Raw genomic sequence first — 21,984 nt, 5'->3', positions numbered from 1 at the left:
TTGGGTCGGCTATATTTGTTAATCGGGTCTCCATGCCTTTACTGGCATTAATGTCATACAAATAGTCACATATTTTTCTATTTGCATCTATGTCATTTAACATGTTCAAATATTGCAAGCACACATTTTCATTTTGGTTATAATTACCTTCTATCAAGCTATCAAACATTTAGATCACGAGTGACAATCGCACAGCCCATGCAGATTGAGTCCATTCTGGCACAAGGAATGTTTTTTGGGGAAAATTAAGGTTAGATATACTAAAACTAGTGTTGTCAGTCAATAAAAAAATGTGTATTGCAATTAACAGCATCATTTTTTTATTAATTGCGATTTTGAAAGTGCTGGAATTTGACACTATATGTACCTCTTTTACTTTTACAAAATGCATTTATTTCCATCTTAGGAAAGAAAACAAAAAAATATGTAACAATATAATGCTTTATTAACATTTTCCAAACAAAGCCTTCCACATTATAAAGATAGAAATGCACAATAATAGCACTAATTCAAATAACACTAAACGTTTCCTAAAATCTAACTGGGAGTTTGACTAATTGAAAGAATTAGTCCACACATGGGATGCATTTTTATTGCAATGGGCATTAAATCTCTTAAACTCAAATCCTCCACAATCTGCCAGTGTGACTATCTACTTTCTCACAGCAATCTTAAAGCTGCATTCATGATTCGCGTCAGGGCATCAACGCTAGCACCGCCTTGAAATCCATACAAAAAGCACTTGCAGACAAAACCGTGTCATTCTACGTTTTAGTGATTGTTAAGACTTGACATACATCTATAGTAATTATAATGTGCCTTACAAAGCCTGAAAGATCCTTGATATCTATCACATGTACCATCTGGGTTTTTTTGTACATAAAATAACATTAAGGGGTCCTTTTTCCATCCTTTTATCATGGAAGCGCTGTTGTGGGTGTGTGCAGAGATTCTTTTATTTATTGAGATAACAACATCCGCGGCTCTATCATAGCAGATAACGGTTAACTAGTGTTTTACGACAGTACCGCCCATAGAACGTCTATGAGACCACCGTGTTATGTTATTTTATGCTTAGCTTATAAGCTCGTCTTGGTAGAAGGGCTCTGGTGTGTGTGCTATTGAGAAAAATTTATGCTTTAAACATTTAAAATGAATCTCATGCATTTACGCGATGACTCTGACAGCTCTACTAAAAACATTTGCAACCATTTATTGTTTCAGCGTGATAGATACATATTAGCTAAATAACATTACAGACAACCTCTTTAATTTGTTGTTATCCATGTTTTAGCATACCTCTTAAAGTGATAAGGCCCTCGGCACTCATGCAAATCCATGCTTCTCATCTTATACTGGATTTATGAGTGACAAGTCTGATTTGATGCTGATTTCATGCTACTGGACAATGACTGAAATAAGGTCTGAAAATTCAAATTAGCCATACATTCTTTTTTTTAAGCCTAATTTTGAGCATCTTAAAATCCTAAACTTAAATAGGAACATACTCTCCCTCAGTTGGGCTGTGTGCATGTCATTGAGATGGAGCGGCACTGTACCAACTGTGCTGCGATAATTGTGGTACATTGATAATAGTGAACGTGAGACATTTGATAATGGAGCTGGAAGAGAGGAGAGTGTCAGAGGAAGAAAGGTCAGATTTAGCCCCCATATGAGTGTGTGTGTGGGGGGTCAGGTTTTGCAAACATTGTAAACCAAACATCCCCTCAAGGATAGTAAAACATTAAATCGCCTACATTATGGAACCATTCAATAGTCCCCATAAGGAAAACGGCTTAATAAAAATACTCAATAATGTTTTAATTACAATCTTAGACTTAATCTAAGCCTTAACCAAACCTTCTCCTATCTGTTTAACCAAAATATAACTTGTTATTTATTAAACTAAGTTATTATTTAGTTTCTTTATGAAGTTGATTTTCTTGAGAAAAGATTTAATGGCATGTTTGTCAGATTTCACCATCTTCATGAGAACTTCTTCAGAAATATCAGCCCCACCATCACAGCAAATCCACACACACACACACACACACATACATTTGTTTTTCTGAGACAGGGACTTTCCAGTGTTTTTATACTGAGCTAATGATATTTCCTATCCCCTAACCCTACCCCTAAACCTAACCCTAAAGCAACCTCTCTGCATTTTTATAGATAAAGCCATTTTTATATTGGAAAACATCGACTTGTAGGCCCCACAATGTAGGCACATATTTGTTTTTTCTATCATGGTGTGGTCTTTCTGTTGATTTCCATTGTTATTATAGTGAGCTTATTATATTTTTATCCCCTAACCCTTCCCCTAAATCTAAGCCTTGACCATGAAAAGATATATTGTGATTGTCATCCTCATCGTGTGGGTAAGAGCTAAGTGCACAGTGCTCAAAGTTGGATCTGCCTGCATCAGCTCAGAACACATTTGTGTAAGCCTGGAAGATACACACATGTACATACTTATATAATACAAGTTGTAAAACATGTAAAAATCAGATAGGAACAAAACTTTTCTAAAGCAGGACAGAGTTCACAGGACATGAGTAGAGCTTGTGTTTGTTGTTTGTGTGTTTAATCACCTGCGTCAGCACTGATGCAACTCTGCTGTATCAGTGTTTTGCTGTTTTCCCAGTTCTCCAGGAAGTGAATTAACTGGCTCTTAACAGTTGTCATCTCCCCACGAGACCACTGCAGCAGCGCCAGAGCCTCCCTGAGAACACACTGCTGCTGCATACACCTGGACCTGACACACATATAAACACAAGGAGCATTTTAATTTAAAACCCATCCATCCATTCTCTAATGCTGCTTATCCTATGTAGGGTCACGGGTAGTGCTGGAGCCTATACCAGCTGTCTCGGGCCAAAGGCAGGGAAACACCCTAGACAGATGACCAGTCCATCACAGGGCTAACACACATACAAACACACTCTCACTCTCACCTATGGGCATTTTAGGGTCTCCAATTAACTTGCCCTGCGTGTCTTTAGACTGTGGAGGACCCAGAGGAAACCCACGCTAACACCAGGTGCAAGTGCTGAATCAATGACATGCTGCTATCTGGGTTCTGATCCTTCTGAACCTTTAAAATTACATGTCAAATCCATTAACAAAATTAATGTGCAACTATAAATATTCTAAAATCCAGGTATTAGCATACATTTCAAAAAGAATATCATCACTAGGTTTGTAGTTGAAGGTGAAGATCATATTAAGCTGTGTTTCTTTCAATCCAGAGATTATTTTCTACGAGACTGTTTATGTCTCTTTGTGTTTGGCCTCTCCTAAAATCTGGCTGGGAATCAGCGCTGTCAGCACTTTGTGGGGTGATTTAATGAGGTTTGAACTTTTGATGTACTGTGTCAGTTCGGCTGAACTGCTGCCCTACATCACGCCTCTTTCATTCGCACCACCATTACATCATCATCAGGAGACAGCGGCAGATAAGAGCTTCCAGAATTCTCAAAGTTAATAAACAGGACGTTAACTTCACTCAAACACACACACGACCACACACCAACAGTACGCGAATCCAACCCTCCATCCCAGCCTGTCACCGCGTAAACAAACATACACAAACATTCACTCATCCACTTGTCTGAGAGTCATGGCAACCAGTAAACATGACACTGAGACATGGAGACAGACAAAGAGAAAACAAGAGGGAAAGTAAGAGAAACACAGACTAATAGAGAATTGTGTGAGTGCATATTTTAATTTACAAGGGGACTTGTAGAGGAGAAGAGAAGAGAAGAGAAGAGAAGAGAAGAGAAGAGAAGAGAAGAGAAGAGAAGAGAAGAGAAGAGAAGAGAAGAGAAGAGAATGATAATAAAAAAGTACAATGAGAGAACATAGATTGACAATAAGCCAGACAGAGCTGATAAAACAGAGCTGTCAGCAACTCTGTTCCAACAGATGGCTGCTGCTGCTGGTTGTCTTTCCTGGAAGTAAATCTGGCCGTGTCAGTTAAACTTTACTCTTCGGCAGGACAATGGCTGACCCTGTTCAGACTGCCCCTTGATGCTTTTTTTTGTTGTTGCTTTTTTCAAAATTTCTCTCTCTGTTTGAAGTGTTTCTGGTGTGTGTCTGGACAGCACATGGTCTGGTTTTGATGTGTGCGTCTGGCCAGCTGCTAACCCGCCTTTCCCAGTTCCCAACATACTTCCTTGTCCGGTTTCAGATACTGTACATGACTTCATCTCTGTCACTACAAATCACCTCCCACATCATCATAATCATCATTAACATTATCAGTGACCTGCTCCACTTCACCTCGCAGAAGATGGTATGAAGAGAGGTGATCGTGGATCAAACAGTTTATATTTCCTGTCTCATGTGCTGTCTTCCTCCATCTCTTTTTTTGAGCTGCTGGGGCGTAGTCTATAATCAGACTATAAACCTTTTGACCGAACAGGCTGCTAGACCTCACGCTACAGTGAACTCACACTACACACGCACATGCCCCATATGTGGAGCACACACTTCACTCGACAACACACATTAATAAGCACGCACATTTTTACACGAGACATGAAAAGGGCCCCTGAGGAGAAGCTAGAATTATGGCTTGGGGGTTAAGGAGGGAAGACATCTAAGAATCACAGTATTTCATTTATTCATTGCTCTGATGTCTGCGGGAATTCAAAGATTGCAATTTACACTGATTGTTCAGAGAGTGTACAGTACTTCAGCATTCATTTCACAGACGTTTGGCAAAAGACTACTTCACAACTAGATTTTTACATTTGCTGAAGAAAATGTGAGTGCTTGCCCATACATAATTCACTGCCATGATGCTAAAGTGTTGTGGGTGGTTGCCATGGCATTCCTAATGTGCTTTGAGTGTTTTTTTTAGCACATTTCTATGTGGTTGCTATGGTGTTATGGATGGTTGCTGAGTGATTGCTTACTGGCCTAAGTCAAAAGAGCCCATCTGATCCTAAATTCAATAGATTTGATCCTATGGCAAAAGTGAGGAACAAATGAGGATTTATAAAGGCATAAACTGATGTGAAAACGTTGTTAAGAGTACGGCAACTGAAAAGAATGCACACAACTGTATTTTGCTCATGCTCCATTGTGCCAGTGCATGCTGATTTGATTTTTTTACCTTTAGTGTGCAAATACGAATAAGTCAGGTGTAAGAAAGAGTTCATTAATAAATGCGTGACCAATTCTCATTACAGCAATGTGTTTGTATGCAAGAACATGTTCTAATTTTGTGTTGTCTGCTCTCGGTAAGTGTGGTTCGTTCTCTGTCTAAGATGCATGTTGCCTACAGCCGTGGCCAAAAATATTGGTACTGACATAAATTTTGTGTTTCACAAAGTTTTCTGCTTCAGTTGTTGTGGTGTTGTATCACATTGTTTCTAGATTATTGTGCAGAGTGATCAGATGCATTTTAAATAATTGCAAAAAGCTTCATTGGCCAAAAAAAAATTCCTTTTATCATAAAAAGTTTTTTGGCCCTGGCACATTTCATTTCACTAATATCATCAGCACCTGGTAAAGTGTGAACGAGTACTAGTCAGGTGAAATCACTCTATCATACTGATTGGATTATAAGAGCAGACTGTTGCTATAAAATTAAGGAAGAAGTGCTTCCAATCATTGTGTTCTTGTTAGCAATGGTTACCTCTAAAGAAAGATGTGCAGCCATCATCGCTTTGCATCAAAATGGCCTCACATGCAAGGAAATTGCTGCAAAGAATATTGCACCTGAAAGAACCATTTACCGGATCATCAAGAACTTCAAAGGAGAGAGGTTCAACTGCAGTGAAGAAGGCTTCTGGATGTCCGAGAGTGTCCAGCAAGCACCAGGAAAATCTCCTCCTGAGGAGTCTGCTACGGAATCGTGTCACCACCAGTGCAGAGCTTGCTCAATATTGGCAGCAGGTTGGTGTGAGTGCATCTGCACGCACAGTGAGTCGAAGACTTTTGGGTCTGGTGTCAAGAAGGGCAGCAAAGAAGCCACTTCTCTCCAAGAAAAACATCAAGGACAGACTGAAATTCTGCAGGAAGTACAAGGATTGGACAGCAGGAGACTGGTGCAAAGTTATTTTCTCTTCCGACTGTTTGGGATATCTGGAAAATTGATAGTCCAGAGAAGAAAAGGTGAACACTACATGAGTCCTGTATCGTGCCAACAGTGAAGCATCCTGAGACCATCCATGTGTGGGGTTGCTTTTAATCCAAGGAAGTGGTACTCTCACAATTCTGCCCAAAAACACTGCCATGAATAAAGAATGGTATCAAAACGTCCTGCAAGAGCAACTTCTCCCAACGATCCAGGAGCAATTTGGTGATGATCCGTGCATTTTCCAGCACGATGGAGCACCATGTTACAAGGAATGAGTTATAATGAAGTGGCTCGGAGATCATTACATTGAAATTTTGGATCCGTGGACAGGCAACTCCTTGGATCTTAATCCCATTGAGAACCTGTGGTCAATCCTCAAAAGGCGAGTGGAAAAGCAGAAGCCCACAAATTGTGATGAACTCAGAGCACTAATAAGGCAAGAATGGATCGCCATCATTCAGGATTTGTCCCAGAAGCTGATATCCAGCATGCCAGAGCGAATTGTAGAGGTTATGAAGAACAATGTTCAACACTGTAAATATTGACTCTTTGCATATATTGAATGTTTTTGCCAATAAAAGCCTTTCAAACGTATGAAATGCTTATCATTGTTTTCCAGTATACCATAAAAAAACATGTTATAAAATAATCTACATATACTGAAGCAGCAAACTTTGCAAAACACAAAATTTATGTCACGGCTGAATACAGAGAGTTTCGCACACTGCCCCCTAGAGAAAACAGGTGGTACTCCACAATTGAATCGCATATATGAAAGGAATATTCCTTATTGCAGCCTGGGGACATGATTAATTGCATATTAACGTGTTATTTGTTATATAATTAATCACACTGAATTAACGTGTTATATAGACAGCCCTAGAAATAAAAATATTATTTAAATTGTCAAGTATTTATAAATCATAGTAGCACTCCCTTGGCACTGCCTTTTATTTTCACTTACTTTAATAAAATATCATTGTACAACACAATGATGTAATATGTATGTAAAGGAGCTCAATGGAATAGAGGCGGCAAGAACTGGCTTTACAATATAAATAATAGTTTAATGAAGAAATAAACCAAAAGAGACAAACACACACATAGGACGGACAGCTGCCGGTAAACATTCTCTCTCTATCGCACCACCGTCCGCAGTCGGACTTTAGCCCTCTCGGAGGCTTGATTAGCCTGATAAAGGGATGGATGCGTAAAATCACAACCCGGCCCATCCCTCCACCCTGTCACAATGTAATTCAGGAAAAAAAATACTATGTAACAGTAATAAGAATTTTCATTGCAAAAAAATGGGAATAGTAAAAGAAAACATCCAGTCGTGCTGCGGAAATGAGAACTGATGTAATAAAATTCTGTGTAAGTGTCCTGAAAATAATTTCACACTGCAAAAAGTCTTAATGGTATTAAATGCATGCTTTATTTTCTTTATGTAAAATATAATTTCATAATTTTGCTTTGATTTGGGGTTAAATATGACCAGGACATTTTCCTGACATGTTTCGTGAGAATCACCCTTTAGCTCATTTTATCATTCGTCATGCAATAATCATAAGTGTGATTGCTTAGAAAATCTATACGGGGTTCTCATGGTCATTGGAAACCTGGAAATTTCCGTACGTTTTAAAATTGTGATTTTAAGGCCTGGAAAAGTCATAAAAAATCCTAAAATGTCATGGAAAAGTCTTGTGAACTATTTTTGTAGTTATGGTCAGATCTAAAATATTTAATGGGCTAGAAACTACTCATTGTGGGGGCAATATCAAATGATTTTTTGATTTTTTTTATCCCTGGAAAAGTCATAGAAATTTCTTGGTCAAAAGGAATAGAAATCCTGGAAATATAGCAATTCTCAACAACTCTTAAGATTTATAACTCGTGAAGTAGAGCACAATTCTATTTGGTATTTGATGCATTTCCTACTAAAACAGGTAGTGTCGAATGGCATTTTTTAAAATAGCCAATAGGCTTTCATTTACAGATTTGGCATTTCCCATTCAGAATTTATCAACCATATCCTATTCCCTTTGAAGACTATTATCCTCCACAACGAGAGCTTCAGAAGAAAGGCGATAATGGTCCGTCAGAACTCTTTTTAAGCAACTCTTATTGAAATTTTTTTGGGGGGGAATGACCCTACATCATTGATTGTGCTCCCTTTGAGGTCCCTGTGAGGGCATGATCAGAGCCAGTTAGAACACAGCCAGGCGCACTGAACAGATGTAGGGGGAGGGTGCATTTTAGTTCTAGGGAGCATTTGATTGGACAAGGTTTCCGAACCTCTATGTGAGTCATGGATCTCCCAAAGTTTTTTTAGCCAGAAGAGAGAGACTGCAGATTCTAAATGCTTATATCTTCTGAAATGTTCAGTTTTTTGGGGGTTTTTTCAACGTTAAGATAATAGATATGGACAAAAAGCAGCAAAACTTTCATTTTAATTTCACGGGATCTTTAAGGTATCAAACATGTCTATAGTACAAACAGTGTGAGATGAATTACATACCAAAGTTTTATATTTAGGATTAGGAATTTGTTCAAAATTGATGCTTCCCTTAGCAAGTGCCTTTAAGGAAATTGAAAAGTTGACTAAAATTTAAAATCAAATCTATTTTTTAAAGCAGAAAAATGGGGCATGGAACGGTAACTTCATTCTCTGTCACAGCATTTTAGATTATCTCTAAGGTTACCATAATTTATTAATTTTTATTTTCTGCTTGCGTGATCTATAACCACCGATTTTAATCAGTCAAGATTACTGCACACCCTGGACAGACAAGAAATACAGAGAGTGAGGGTGAGCGGCACTTTAACCATCATTAAACATTACTACCCCTACCGGCAAGGGAACACAGAATGGAACATTTAGTTTTTTCAAGGGATACATTTTGATGGGGTGCAAGGTTAGACCACACGGAGAGCACTTTGATTACTTCTTGACACTTTGAGAAATGTGAAAGGCATCCTGTGAAATTCAAGCTTTAATAATAACAACAGCCATTTTGCCCAACGTCCCACATTCCAATATAGGTCATGGTACATAAGGGAACCCAGGGAAATAAGCTGCTCGTTCTACAGGTGATGAAATTTGATATCATTATTGTTGATTATACTGGAAGGATCACCTGGTGACACATTATGATTATGAGGTGTGACACTGCTACTCTTTCAAAACCGAATGAGCTGCCTACGTAAGCAGCATTTTAAGGCATCACAGGCACACTTCCGAACAAAAGGCTGTTCAAAACATTGCAGAATCCATTGTGATGAGCTCAGTGAAAATACTTTTCAATAAAATGTTTTTATTCAATACTGAAATGAACTGTATAAAGAAGTGTATAAAATTAGAGTATTTTAACCACTATATGTATTTGCTATGTATTATCATGCTTATTAGAGTATCATGTTGGTGGCTTTACAACATGCTAATGTGAAACTCTATTGCAAAATCTAGTTGCTGCCTATGTAGTGTGTTCCAAATTAGTGACTTAGGGGCCATTCAGACCGAATACGCTTTTGCATCCATCTGCACTGTTTTAAAATTATTTTCTATGTAAACATAATCTAGATGTAGAGTAGTACAGTTCTGCTTGGTCCCCTGGGTCAGCAGGTTTGCATAAATAAAGAGAAAAAGAAGGAAGAGATAGAGACCAAAACATTTGCACAGGTGTCATCCATCAACTGAAACTATCTATCAATGTAGGACAAAGAGAAAGAAATAAAAATGTTAGGGAAGGGGTGACAATAAAAAAAGAATAAGAACATTATGTGATTTAAAAAAAATTATTTTACGTATTTTAAGGCTGTTTACGTTAGAGCTAATGCGAATAAATGTGCAACTAAATGCTTGCCAAATACTAATTTCCTCGCATACATTCCCCCAGCACACACCTTTCCTTGAAGCACTTCTCAGTATGATGCCATCGTGACCTTTGTGTGTGCCACTCACACAGGCAGTTAGGGGGCTTTCACACTAGCACTTTTGGTGCGCACCCCGGTTCGAATGACGTCAGAGTTCGGTTCGTTTGGATGATGTGAACGCTGTCTTCCGAACTCGGGTGCGCACCCGCGAACCGTACTCGGGTCCGCTTAAAAAGGTGGTCTGGGGTCCAGTACGGTTCGCTGCTGATATGAACGCAATCGAACCAAACCGTGGAAGTGAACCGCTATTGATGACGTATAATGTGGACGTCAGTCTCACGCGTCACTTTCAAAATGAGCGGAAAGAGTTTACTTTCGTGCGTGCGTGCGTGCGTGTGTATATACACTTACCTTGACGAAAAGCGGGATTGACGCACACGCACACGCACTGCAAGCAGAGAGATGATTTCTGCTTGCCTTCGCAAAAATTGTCTTCGGCGGACAGCCCGCTGTCTTTTGAACGATTTCAGTATTTTTGCGGCAGACAGACGCAAGTGTGTTTCTGTATCTTGATGTTGAAAACAAAACCAAAAGGTTAAAAAAAAGAAGAACAAATGTGAACCGAGCAAGTCTATTCATTGAATTTTGACGCCTTTTCATTTCGCGGTTATCAAGCAACACGATTACGCACCAGCTGCAGCTTGATGACGCAAGCGTACCGCGGTTCGGATACAAATATATAATGTGAACACAGTCCATCGGGGGCAGGGGGGAGGGGGGAGCAATCGAACTCGGGTTCGGAACAGGCAATCGAACCAAGTGTGAAAGCCCCCTTAGAGAAGATGGAAGTGCCTGTCACAAAGCTCATGACTGCATTATCACCTGCCAGTCAAGCGAGACCTCCCTTCTTTCTGCTTTTCATGACAGCTTCACTTCACAGCACTTGATTATTACTGTAACTGTTTACATCACAAACAGTACATATCCATCAGCCAATTGACAAAGCCTTGATGAACTGAAGTTGAATAATTTGAGAATAATATGGTGTTTTTGAACATTATTAAAATTACTGAAACAGTATTTCACATTTTGGGAAATATTTAATTTTAAATGTAATGTATGTATTTATTTATTAAGGCTTAAGATTTTTACTTGAATTTATGGAGCTAATTAGCAAAAATAAAATGGAGTTGAGTAATGAATTACATGTAATGGGATTACTTATTTAAAATAAAAAATATAAGTAACTGTATTACATTCAAAAAGTATTTAGATTACAGAAGAGATTACTTTGCATTTTATTCTCATTTGTTTCATTTTATATTTTTTCATTGAACATTTATACATATAAATGGTGTTATCCAAAGTGCAATTGAACAGTGGTGAAACACTTTCTTATGATGTGTTACATTCATACAAGCAGACAGAGAAGTTTGAATTATGTTTGGAGCAGAAGAAATTGTCAGCTTTATGCTAAGCTAAAATGCTATTTCTAGCCATTTAACATGCACATGTTACCAGGCACGATCATATTTTTTAATCAAGAAAATTCATGTTAGATCATAAAATCTTTTTTTCTAGTAAGACCTTTGATAGTAGAGCAAAAACATATTCTTGATAATAATATTTGTATTGTTTTTCTGTAAAAATATCAAAAAATCCTTAAAACAAGATCAATTTGATTGATCTTGTTTTAGAAACAACACTGCATAAGATATTTAGGTATTCAGATTATGTATTATGTATTTTGTCTTACTGTACTGGCTGTACAAAATCCTTATGAATATTTCACAGTGTACAGTATATATGTGTGCTACTTAATTGAAAAAGAATTCATAGTTCATGTCATGATTTGATATTTTGTGATACATCATCAATTCGATGTCATATAGCAGCGGTGAAATGTATAAAATCATGCAGATACGGGTCAGATGCTTCAATTAATGTTCACATCAACCATCAGAATGGAGAAAAGAATGTGATCTCAGTGATTTTGACCGTGGCATGATTGTTGGTTCCAGACGGGCTGGTATAAGTGTTTCTTTAACTGCTGATTTCCAGTGATTTTCACGCAAAACAATCTCTAGAATGATACCAAAAACAATAAACATCCAGTGATGCGGCAGTTCTGTGGAAATGCCTTCTTGATGATATAGGTCAACAGAGAATGGCCAGAATGGTTTGAGCTGACAGAAAGGCTATGGAAACTCAGATACCCACTCTGAACAATTGAAGTGAGCAGAATAGCATCTCAGAATGCACAACATGTTGAAACTTGAGGTGGATGAGCTACAAGAGCAGAAGACTACATCGGGCACTTTATTAGGATCATAATGTTCCTAATAAAGTGTTTAGTTAGTTGGTATATATATATATATATATATATATATATATATATATATATATATATATATATATATATATATATATACACACACATATACACACACACACACACACACACACATTTAAGAGCTGTCAATCGATTACAATTTATAATCTAACTAATTATATGATGTGCCGATTAATTAATAGAATTAATTGCAATATCACATATATACTTTAGTACTGAGAAAGGCCCCTAAATAAAGATAATTTAGTATATAATAATTATAGATATAATAAATAATATAATTCTGTTAATTCAAATACACTTCTTTGTACGCATATGACAAGTTAAGCATCTAGACAATACAAAAAGTGACTTAAGTCAAAATATTGTTTTAGTTTCATATGATTAAACAAAACCCTATTATTGGTCTACTTCCACCTGTGCTAATTTTAGTTGTTGGTCTATGTAGTCATGCATGAGAGCATCTCACTTTGACTGCATCGTGTTTCACTAGTTTTCAGTATCTCTAGTCATAAGCTCTGTGTTTTTAAGACATTGTGTCAAGTTAAATGTATTTTGAAGCGATGAAAATAACAAGTGTACACACACGCACACAGTTGTTTCCCATATGTAGCGCTCTTCCTGTCGTGCTGTGGCTGAGGTGGCTATAGCAGACACGCCACACACGCTCTCACAAGCCAATGGGAGCTACTCCATCCGCAACGTTCATTCTTTTGTCTCTCTTTGTGTCATTGTTCCACCATTTCCTTACCTGAGGAGCAGTTGGCGAGCACACTCGTTTTCCAGCTCTGTACACAATCTCTTTCTCTCTGTCCTCACGCTCTCCATCTCACGCCTGGCCATGCACAGCTGCAGGTCAAGGGCCCTTGTGCTGGAAAAGAGACCAAAGCAGAAGATAGATGTATATAGAGCGAGAGAGCGAGAGCGGCTGTTGACAGAACACAATAACTATTATGTTTTTTTTATAACTAGTTTTTTTTTTTATGGAACAATATTGTTTGTGTGGAAACATTTCACATGTTGATTTTCCAAATATATAAAAAAAAGACTTTCTTTTCTCTCAGTAAAAGTTCAATGGTAGGAGAGCGGCCCAGCCACAGCACAAGAGGCTTGTGTTATGCACTGCGTGTGTGAGACTAAATGAGATACAGATTTCTGTAGGGCATATATACAGGCTGGAGAGTATTATGGGCTTTTGAGGATCTCACATGGACATGGTTGCTATAGCAATGGGAGAGCACACTCCAAAGATGACTAATCCCTGACACAAAGGGTTTTATCGAACCTGAGGCAATAGCTGATATATCAGTGTGATTATACTGAGAGTGTAATTGTTTGTGTATACCTATAAATGTGTATTTAGAGTTGTGTTTGTATAAGAGATAAAGAAAAGTAGTGTGTATGCACTATTGTTTGTGTTTGTCCTGGTAATAGACATGGATATGAATACATGATTTAGCTCTTTAGTAGGTTTCCAGCTGCGTAGCTGCAGATGTTTGAGTTCTTGTGGTGAAGTCATGTATCTCTTTCACACCATCTGTTTGTGTGTGTGTTGAGGAATCAGAATGTGTTTAATGTGTGTAAACATCAATTAATCAGTTTCCTCTTCTATAAGAAGTTGTAAGTCACAAAATCGATAGTGTTTTTTTTATACACACTTCAGATACTTTGTGTCACAAGATTTGGGATGTGCTGGTGTTGAATCTCATTTTAGAAAACTTTCAATAATCTATTGTAGTTTAAATGAATAGTTTACCCAAAAAGAAAAATTCACTCATCATTTACTCGAATCAATCTTGTTCGACTTTCTTTCTTCTGGAGAACACATTGATATTTTGATGTAGCTATGATGTAATTCAAGTGCTTAGAAATGTTGGACCCCATTAATTGCATTGTATGGATATATTCACATCATATCTCCTTCAAAATATCTTTGTTTGTGTTCTGCAGAAGAAAGAAAGACCAGTATGAAACGGCATAAGGTTCAATCTCAATTTAAGTGCATCATCATCTGTTCTTCAAAGTGTAGTTCATCCTCAATGTTGAGCTAATTCTGCAATGTTCATTTTTCTTGACAAAGGCGACATAAATCATAACTGTATTATTCATGAATGAATACAATTAGATTACAAAATAAGCTTAGATGGAACTTGTGACAGAAATAAAGTATTTTTCAGCCTAAGGAAGGCACATTTTAATTTCCAAAGTATCACAGCAAGACTTCTACCGAAAACGATCACCGGAATGCAGAATAAGACGCGTTTTTCTGCAAGTGCTTTTCATGTGGAGTTCATAACCTTGACGTTATATAATGGTAAATGAATGCTGTTTCTAGATCAACTTTTCTCTTTTCATATCATCATATTTTTGATGCAAGCGTAAGAGGGACAAAAACGTATTCTAGATCAACATTCTTAGCCTGACATTTCTTATAGACAGCCTTTTGAGCGTAACTGTTGGGAGTCTCTGTTCAAAAAAGTAATGAAAGATGAGGCTCTCTTGAATCATTATTATCCTTTCACAAATCTCCAAGCCACTGCTGAACACAGAAATACAAGAGTGAGAATGTGCTGTTCTCACTTGTGCTGTCAGAAGATCCAGCCATGCTGAAATTTGGCACAGGCACAGATGGCTTCGAAATGAACTGTACCCAGTACTGTCTGTGAAATTACACACGCTACAATCTTGTAAGGACACGGGAGACCTGTTCCGGAATCTTCATCACTTATTTAAGGCCATCGAGAGAGTGGCGTTCCTGTAAAAATTTAAAAAAGGGCTAGAAGATACTAGACTGCCAATATGCATAATCTTTATTTTGTACGCTTAATATTATGCCTGTTTTAATCATAATTTGCGCTCTATGGTATGATTGTGTAGGCCCTAAATGTAAACAAATAGGGTATTTCACTCACAAAGAACTCTTATAATGGAACAGTGATAAATCTAATACAAAATATTCTACTCACTTATTCACATATTTATCTTTTTTTGATGTCTATTAGGCAGCACTGCAAAGCACATACAGAGCTGATGGGTGTGACCCATCACAATAATCCTTTTATGAAGGGATGCATCAAATTACTCTATTTTTCAAGGAATTACTATTTGTAGCTATCCAATTATACCTTCTGTTCCGTTTTTACTTGTGTTACAAATACTATTTTATTTTGACCAAAATTATTGTGCTTCAATTTATTTTACAGATGCTCATGTGCAAGCTGAAGTGTTTTAAGTGCTCACTCCTAGTGTGTCCTCACTCAAATGGTGCTGGGAAGCCTGTGAATCCTTTTTCAACTAGGATAATCAGATATCAGAAGAATTATTAAATATCAGAACGAACCAATTGATTATACTTCCCAGTGCTACAGAGGACGTTCTGGAGGAGTATGTTTGGTTCATGCGTCTCTGTAAACGCTAAAACTATACAGCCGCCCGCACAACAGCTTCTCTACGCAATATAATGATGCAAGTTATCAGAACATTTAACAACAACAAATACATGAGTAAAGTCTTTAACCTGATGCCAATCCTTTGTAAATGCATCATTCTTTCTGCGTGGCACTTCTTCATTGAAAATAAGGTGTATTCCAAACTCCTGATGAACTCTGTCAGTGGATGCAGCTGATGGCGAAAGCACAGAAAGCACTAGTGGAGACGATGCACTGTGAATAGTGGCTGAACTTGATAGTGACATCCAGTGTCCAGAATATGAATTTCAGATAATCTCTCAATAGCGGGCCTAGTTCTGTTCTAATTCTAAAATATCTCGCAGGCCACATCAAAGCAGTCGGAGGGCCGCAGATGGCCCGCGGGCCAGACTTTGGACACCCCTGACATAGGTAAATACCAGGGCTTATGGGTATATAGATGGCTTCATCAGTTTACTGCCAAAGAAATGAGCAGCTTACAGGGTATTTAATCAGAACATAAATCCATACATTAAACTTTAGAGGAGACTGATGTCAGCCATGCAATCTGTCCCAGAGAAGTCCTGGTGAATGTAGGAAATGTTGGCTTTATTGTCTCGTAGAAGATTAGAGGGAGGGAGGCCTAAAGAGAGCTGTACCTCAGACTGGGGACAGCCAGCTGCCTACAGAGTATGTGTTCATTTGTGTGCCAAGAGATATGAGTCGTGATAATGGGCTGCAAATCGCAGACCAAGGAAGACTCTGCTGTTCTCTCTTCTACAGGACTGTGTGTATGTCTGTGTGTAGGAGGCTGAATGAATCGTGATAGCAGATATCAACTGGCTGTGGTTGAAACACAGTGTGTTAGTGAGCCAGTGAAATGGCCTGCTCTTTCTATTAAAGTGTTATTGAGTGGGAGGATTAAAAATATTTGAGAGTACTGAACAGTATGTGCGTGTTGTACATTTATCAGTGTGAGTGCATGAATAGTGCTTAATGAAAAGATGGCGCCCTCAATGGCAGACACTTTTGCACACTCCATCGTTTTTTTCTTATTTTATGTGTCGCATGCATTATTACACTATGATAGGCAGACCTTGTTGGACATTGGTAAAAACCAGCAGACATTTTTTTTTTGCCAAATTTCATCCTGCCTTAGAAGGGTTGCATCGTTCACTCTACCCTTGACAGCAAAAACAGGTTTCGCTGATCACTACGGGAAGATGCCAAAGGAGAAATAAAAACACGACCAGGAGGCACGGCAAGCACAGAGGATTGCATGCATAACCTAAATGCCCGTGCTAACCACCCCCCTCTTCCTTGTATTCTGATCACCAATGTACATTCACTAGAAAACAAGATGGATGAGTTAAGGGCCAGGATCACATCACAGTGTGAGATTAGAGACTATATAATTCTAATTTTCACAGAAACCTGGCTCTCTCCAAACATACCGGACTCCGCTTTTCAACTGGAGATGCACACAATTCATCGTGGAAAACATACGGCTAACTCCGGTAAGAATAAAGGCGGTGATGTGTTCATTTATGTTAATAATGATTGGTGCACAGATGTAAGAACTGTCTACAAACACTGTTCTCCTTATGTGGAAGTCCTGATGAATAAATGTCGACCCTTTTACTTGCATCGGGTCACATCCTCATGACTTCTGTTTACATTCGCCACAAGCCAACCGCTCAGTTGCACTTACAGTGCTACATGATGCCGTTAGCGTAAAGGAGACTATACATCCAGATGCAGCTTTTATCGTCGCAGGGGACTTTAATCACTGTAATCTTCGGACAGTGTTACCAAAATATTTTCAACATGCTAATATTCCTACCAGAAATAAAAACACATTAGATCACGTTTACACAAACATCCAGGGCACATACAAGACTGCCCCACACCCTCATTTGGGATGCTCAGACCACATCTCCTTGTTCATTTACCTGGCATATAAACTACGCTAGAACAAGAGCCTACGGTGAGTAAATTAATTCAAGATTGGCCTGCTGACACTGTTACAACTTTGCAAGACTGTTTCGAGAGGACAGATTGGGAAGAATTTAAGACTGCAGCCACACAAGATGACCACTCTGTGGACATACATAGCTATTCTGAACATGTGATGGGTTATTTAAGTACCTGTGTAAATAACATAGTGCCCACCAAACAGTTACAAACCTTTCCAAATTAAAAACCTTGGTTAAACTACAAAGTGTGGCACATGCTTCGTGCCCAGTCCTGTGCATTTAAATCTGGAGACGCAGAAGCCTATAAGACTGCCAAATACAACCTCAGGAAGATTAGAGAAGCTAAAAGACAGTACAGGAATCGAATTGAACAGAATTATAATTCAGCTGATCCAATACACATGTGGCATGGACTACAGCACATCACTGACTATAAAGGCCCAACAGTTCATGAATTTCATAACCACCCCTAATACACTAATACCACCACTGTCTGTGTCACATGAGAGTGTTTGTAGAACTCTGCAGAATATCAGCTCTCGCAAGGCAGCAAGACTGGGCAATATCCTAGGCCACGTCCTTCAGGAATGTGCTACTGCACTATCCGGTGTCTTCACTGACATCTTTAATCTATCCCTCTCCATGGCTACTGTCCCAACTTGTTTCAAGACAACCACCATTATTCCTATACCTAAGAAGAGTTCTGTGCCCTGCTTAAATGACTACAGGCAATAGCACTCACTCCAATCATCACCAAAGAGATGAAGCTTCATCAAATGAAGCATAACATTGACTTTGTGTTAGTTTTGAGTTCACTTTCACTTCCACATTCTTCTTCTTTTGTTTTTGGCAATTCGCATTCAGTGTACATATTGTCACCTTCTGGGCAGGGAGGAGAATAAAGTAAAAAAGGACTGAAATATTGATCTGTTTGTCATCCACACCTATCACATAACTTCTGAAGGCTCTGAAGATTTAACCACTGGAGTCGAATGGATTACTTTTATGCTGCTTTTATATGCGTTTAGAGCCTTCACATCACTTGCATTGTTTGGACCTACAGAGCTGAGATATTCTTCTCAAAATCTTCGTTTGAGTTCAGCAAAATAAAGAAAGTCATACATATGGCATAAGTGTGAGTAAATGATGAGAGAATTTTCATCTTTGGGTGAACTATTCCTTGAAGTGTGAGTTCATGGAGTTTAAGTTACAAATGACTAAACCCACACATAGTCTGTGAAGTCTTTTCACCTTTTCTTCATAAACAAATCTGTGTAAATCTGCTGAATTTATTAAAATATACTAGGAGTGGTTGTGGTGTAGTCGGCTAAAGCACAGAACTAAACTTACATTACAATGTACAGAACAGAACAGAACGCACGTTAAAATGTCAGTCACTTTGGATTAAATGTCTGCCAAATATGTAAATGTCAAAAGAAATGACTGAAAATAAATTCTACACATTAATTTGAATAGGAAAGCATCAAAATTGACAAAATATTTAATGTTACTTTGTACTACTACAAACATAATGATAGAATATGACTGGAGATAGAACACAAACACAATATTTGGGGCAGGTCATTACATTCTCAAAGAATGTAAATGTTAGGATATCTTAATGTCAATGTAATTCTAATTAGTCAGACAAGACTTGTATTACCTTGAAGGAGTTTATTTTGTTATGAATACCATCTGATTATACATTATTACACTTATTACATGACTGCTTTCCAAAAAATACGTAAATAAATTACATGAAGTATTGATTTGAGTTGAAGAAAGAGAACACGTATAGTGAAACCTGCACAGCTATAGGAATCGGCCTTGGACAACAGTCAATTTTTTATAATAGCTTGTTCAGCATTAGTACAGCATAATTAAGAAAGATTTGAAGAGTCATTGTTTAACAAACAAAGACAATGGAGTAATTTAAGACCAGTGAAATAAGATAGCATCTGACAAATGTTTGCCTGTTCTACCAACACATTTCTTGCCAGCCATTAAGCGTGTTTACATAATGTACACAAACGTACACCACATATATTTAAAAAGCAGTGTTGGGTGTAATGCATTACTAAGTAATTAATTACTGTAATTCAATTACTTTTTCATTGAACAACATAAAGTAAGGGATTACTCTTAATTTCAGTAATTTAATTACAGTTACTTCTAATGTAATGTGTTAAATACTGTATAGACTAAAGAACAATTCTATTTAAAACAGTAGTGAATTTAAAATCAAACTTTAACGTCTAATGTTAAAATTTACGTTTTGTAATTTAATGCAGCTCCCTTAAATTCTTTGAACAGTTCATGAATAATTTATTTGATTTTATATTATTTATTTTAAAGAATTGAAAGTACAGATTCATGTCTATCCTTGTATTTTTCATCTGGTCGAGGTTGATAAGGGTTTTAGAAAGTAATTAGTAATAAGTAATGCAATTACATTTCAGACAGAGTAATTAGTACACTAATCTAATTACACTGTAGAAGATTTAATTAGTAGTTAGTAATTAATTACCTTTTTAAAGTAACTTACCCAACACTGTTAATAAGATGTGTATGGTTTAACCATTTAAGCATAAACCGACCAGGGTTGCATTTCCCAAAAGCATCGTAAGCTTAAGCTCGCCGTAGAGGCCATTGGCATGCTATGATCTACCTAGGCATTCAATGCTTTTGGTAAATCCAGCCCAGCAACACTATCCCTATTTCACATTGCATGTAAACACCTTTGTCGGCGTTCTTACTGGCTTATCCAGTGTGCACAAGTGTTACGCCGCTTGCACGTATGCCTACTTACGTTTAGTTTTTTTTAATAAACAGATTTTTGGTAGTTATAAGTGCAGTGCTGTGCATGTAAATGGACTTAACAGAAGCAACTTTACACTAAAAAATTTAGGCAGCCCTATAGGCTTCTTGAACAGTGTGAGCTTTTGATCAGCAGCGTGAAGCTGGGGAGCATTAGAATAATGAAGAAAGAACAGAGATGTGACTCACAGCCACATTCCCGATCAGTCGAGAAGCTCAAAGAGCCGGATTCTAAATTACCGTCTTACTGAAAGAAGCAGGTTACCGAGAACCAGAAGAGTTTTACAGCTATGGAGACTATTCTGGATTACTTTTCCAACCTTTTGATATATAAAGCAGGGTTGCTTTAATCATTGCATAGACCTTAGTTTGATAAACAAAAACATAATCCTGATTAACTACACTAAAATGCTCCGTCCATCTTATTTTTTTTACTTGAAGCTAATGAGCAAATTAAGTGGTAATGTGAAAACAAGAGTAGAAGTAGCACACAAATAGTGTACTGATATCCAAAAAAGACAGAACTGTGAATGTCTGTATAAAAAAGAAAGAGAGCTTGTCTTCACTCTTTAAGTATTTCCTTGATTATAATCATCACTATGACATCAGTCATGGTAACCAAACATCATAAAACAAAAACATGATAAGATGAACACAAACACAGAGGTGACACACAAAGCCTCTCTCTCTCTCTCTCTCTCTCTCTCTCTCTCTCTCTCTCTCTCTCTCTCACTCACTCTCACTCACTCATTCTCTCTCTCTCTCTCACTCACTCATTCATTCATTCATTCATTCAAGTTATATGACTCTTTGATGTTATTTCAGAGCTTCACCGACATGAGCTCTGGTCTATCTGAAATATAAAAATCCTATGCACAATCATGACACTCTCCTTTATTTCAAAGCCACAAAGAGAGGCCTTCGAGCAGGTTTGCTCTCGGCAGCGCTGGCTTTTGTTGATGTTTATTTTTTGCAGTTTAATCCTTTGTTCGTGCTGCTGTTGTCATCATAACCGTTGAGTAAATGTGTTACCCACAGCGCCTGAAGCCAAATGAGTGGCCTTCTCATTTTCCTTGACGTTTCAGAATTCCTTACACAAGTGAGACACATAAAAAGCATATAAAGACACAAACATGTGAGCAAGGTTTTATATTTGGCCTGAGGTTTGAGGTGTGTGCATGCTGATAAGCCTGAGAAGATGAGGGATGAAAGTATGGAAAATTTAGCCTGCATATCCATCTCTACGGTGTGTGTGTGTGTGCGTGTGTGTGTGTGTGTGTGTGTGTGTGTGTGTGTGTGTCTGTTTAACACTTTGTGGTGATCAAATGTCCCCATAAGGATAGTAAAACCCAAAATGTTTGACCTTGTGGGGACATTTTGTCAGTCCCATGAGAAAAAAAGCTTATAAACCATACTAAATTATGTTTTTTGAAAATGTAAAAATGCAGAAAGTTTTCTGTGAAG

The 21,984-nt window shown here is 37.8% G+C and overlaps 1 protein-coding gene across 3 annotated transcripts in view; it reads right to left on the bottom strand.

The window, feature by feature from the left end:
* lekr1 (leucine, glutamate and lysine rich 1) overlaps positions 1 to 21,984 on the bottom strand; it is a 142,689-nt gene that overhangs the window by 92,969 nt on the left and 27,736 nt on the right. For all 3 annotated transcript variants that reach the window (XM_052151876.1, XM_052151875.1, XM_052151877.1), the window contains 2 exons: positions 13,072 to 13,191; positions 2,595 to 2,758 (listed from right to left, as the gene is read on the bottom strand). In XM_052151876.1, coding sequence (XP_052007836.1) covers positions 2,595 to 2,758; positions 13,072 to 13,191 — 284 coding nt within the window. The remainder of the gene's footprint in view (positions 1 to 2,594; positions 2,759 to 13,071; positions 13,192 to 21,984) is intronic.

Source organism: Xyrauchen texanus, chromosome 21 (genome assembly GCF_025860055.1).
Source record: "Xyrauchen texanus isolate HMW12.3.18 chromosome 21, RBS_HiC_50CHRs, whole genome shotgun sequence".
NCBI classification, from domain to species: Eukaryota; Metazoa; Chordata; class Actinopteri; order Cypriniformes; family Catostomidae; genus Xyrauchen; species Xyrauchen texanus.
This window is presented reverse-complemented; position numbering and strand designations above follow the sequence as displayed.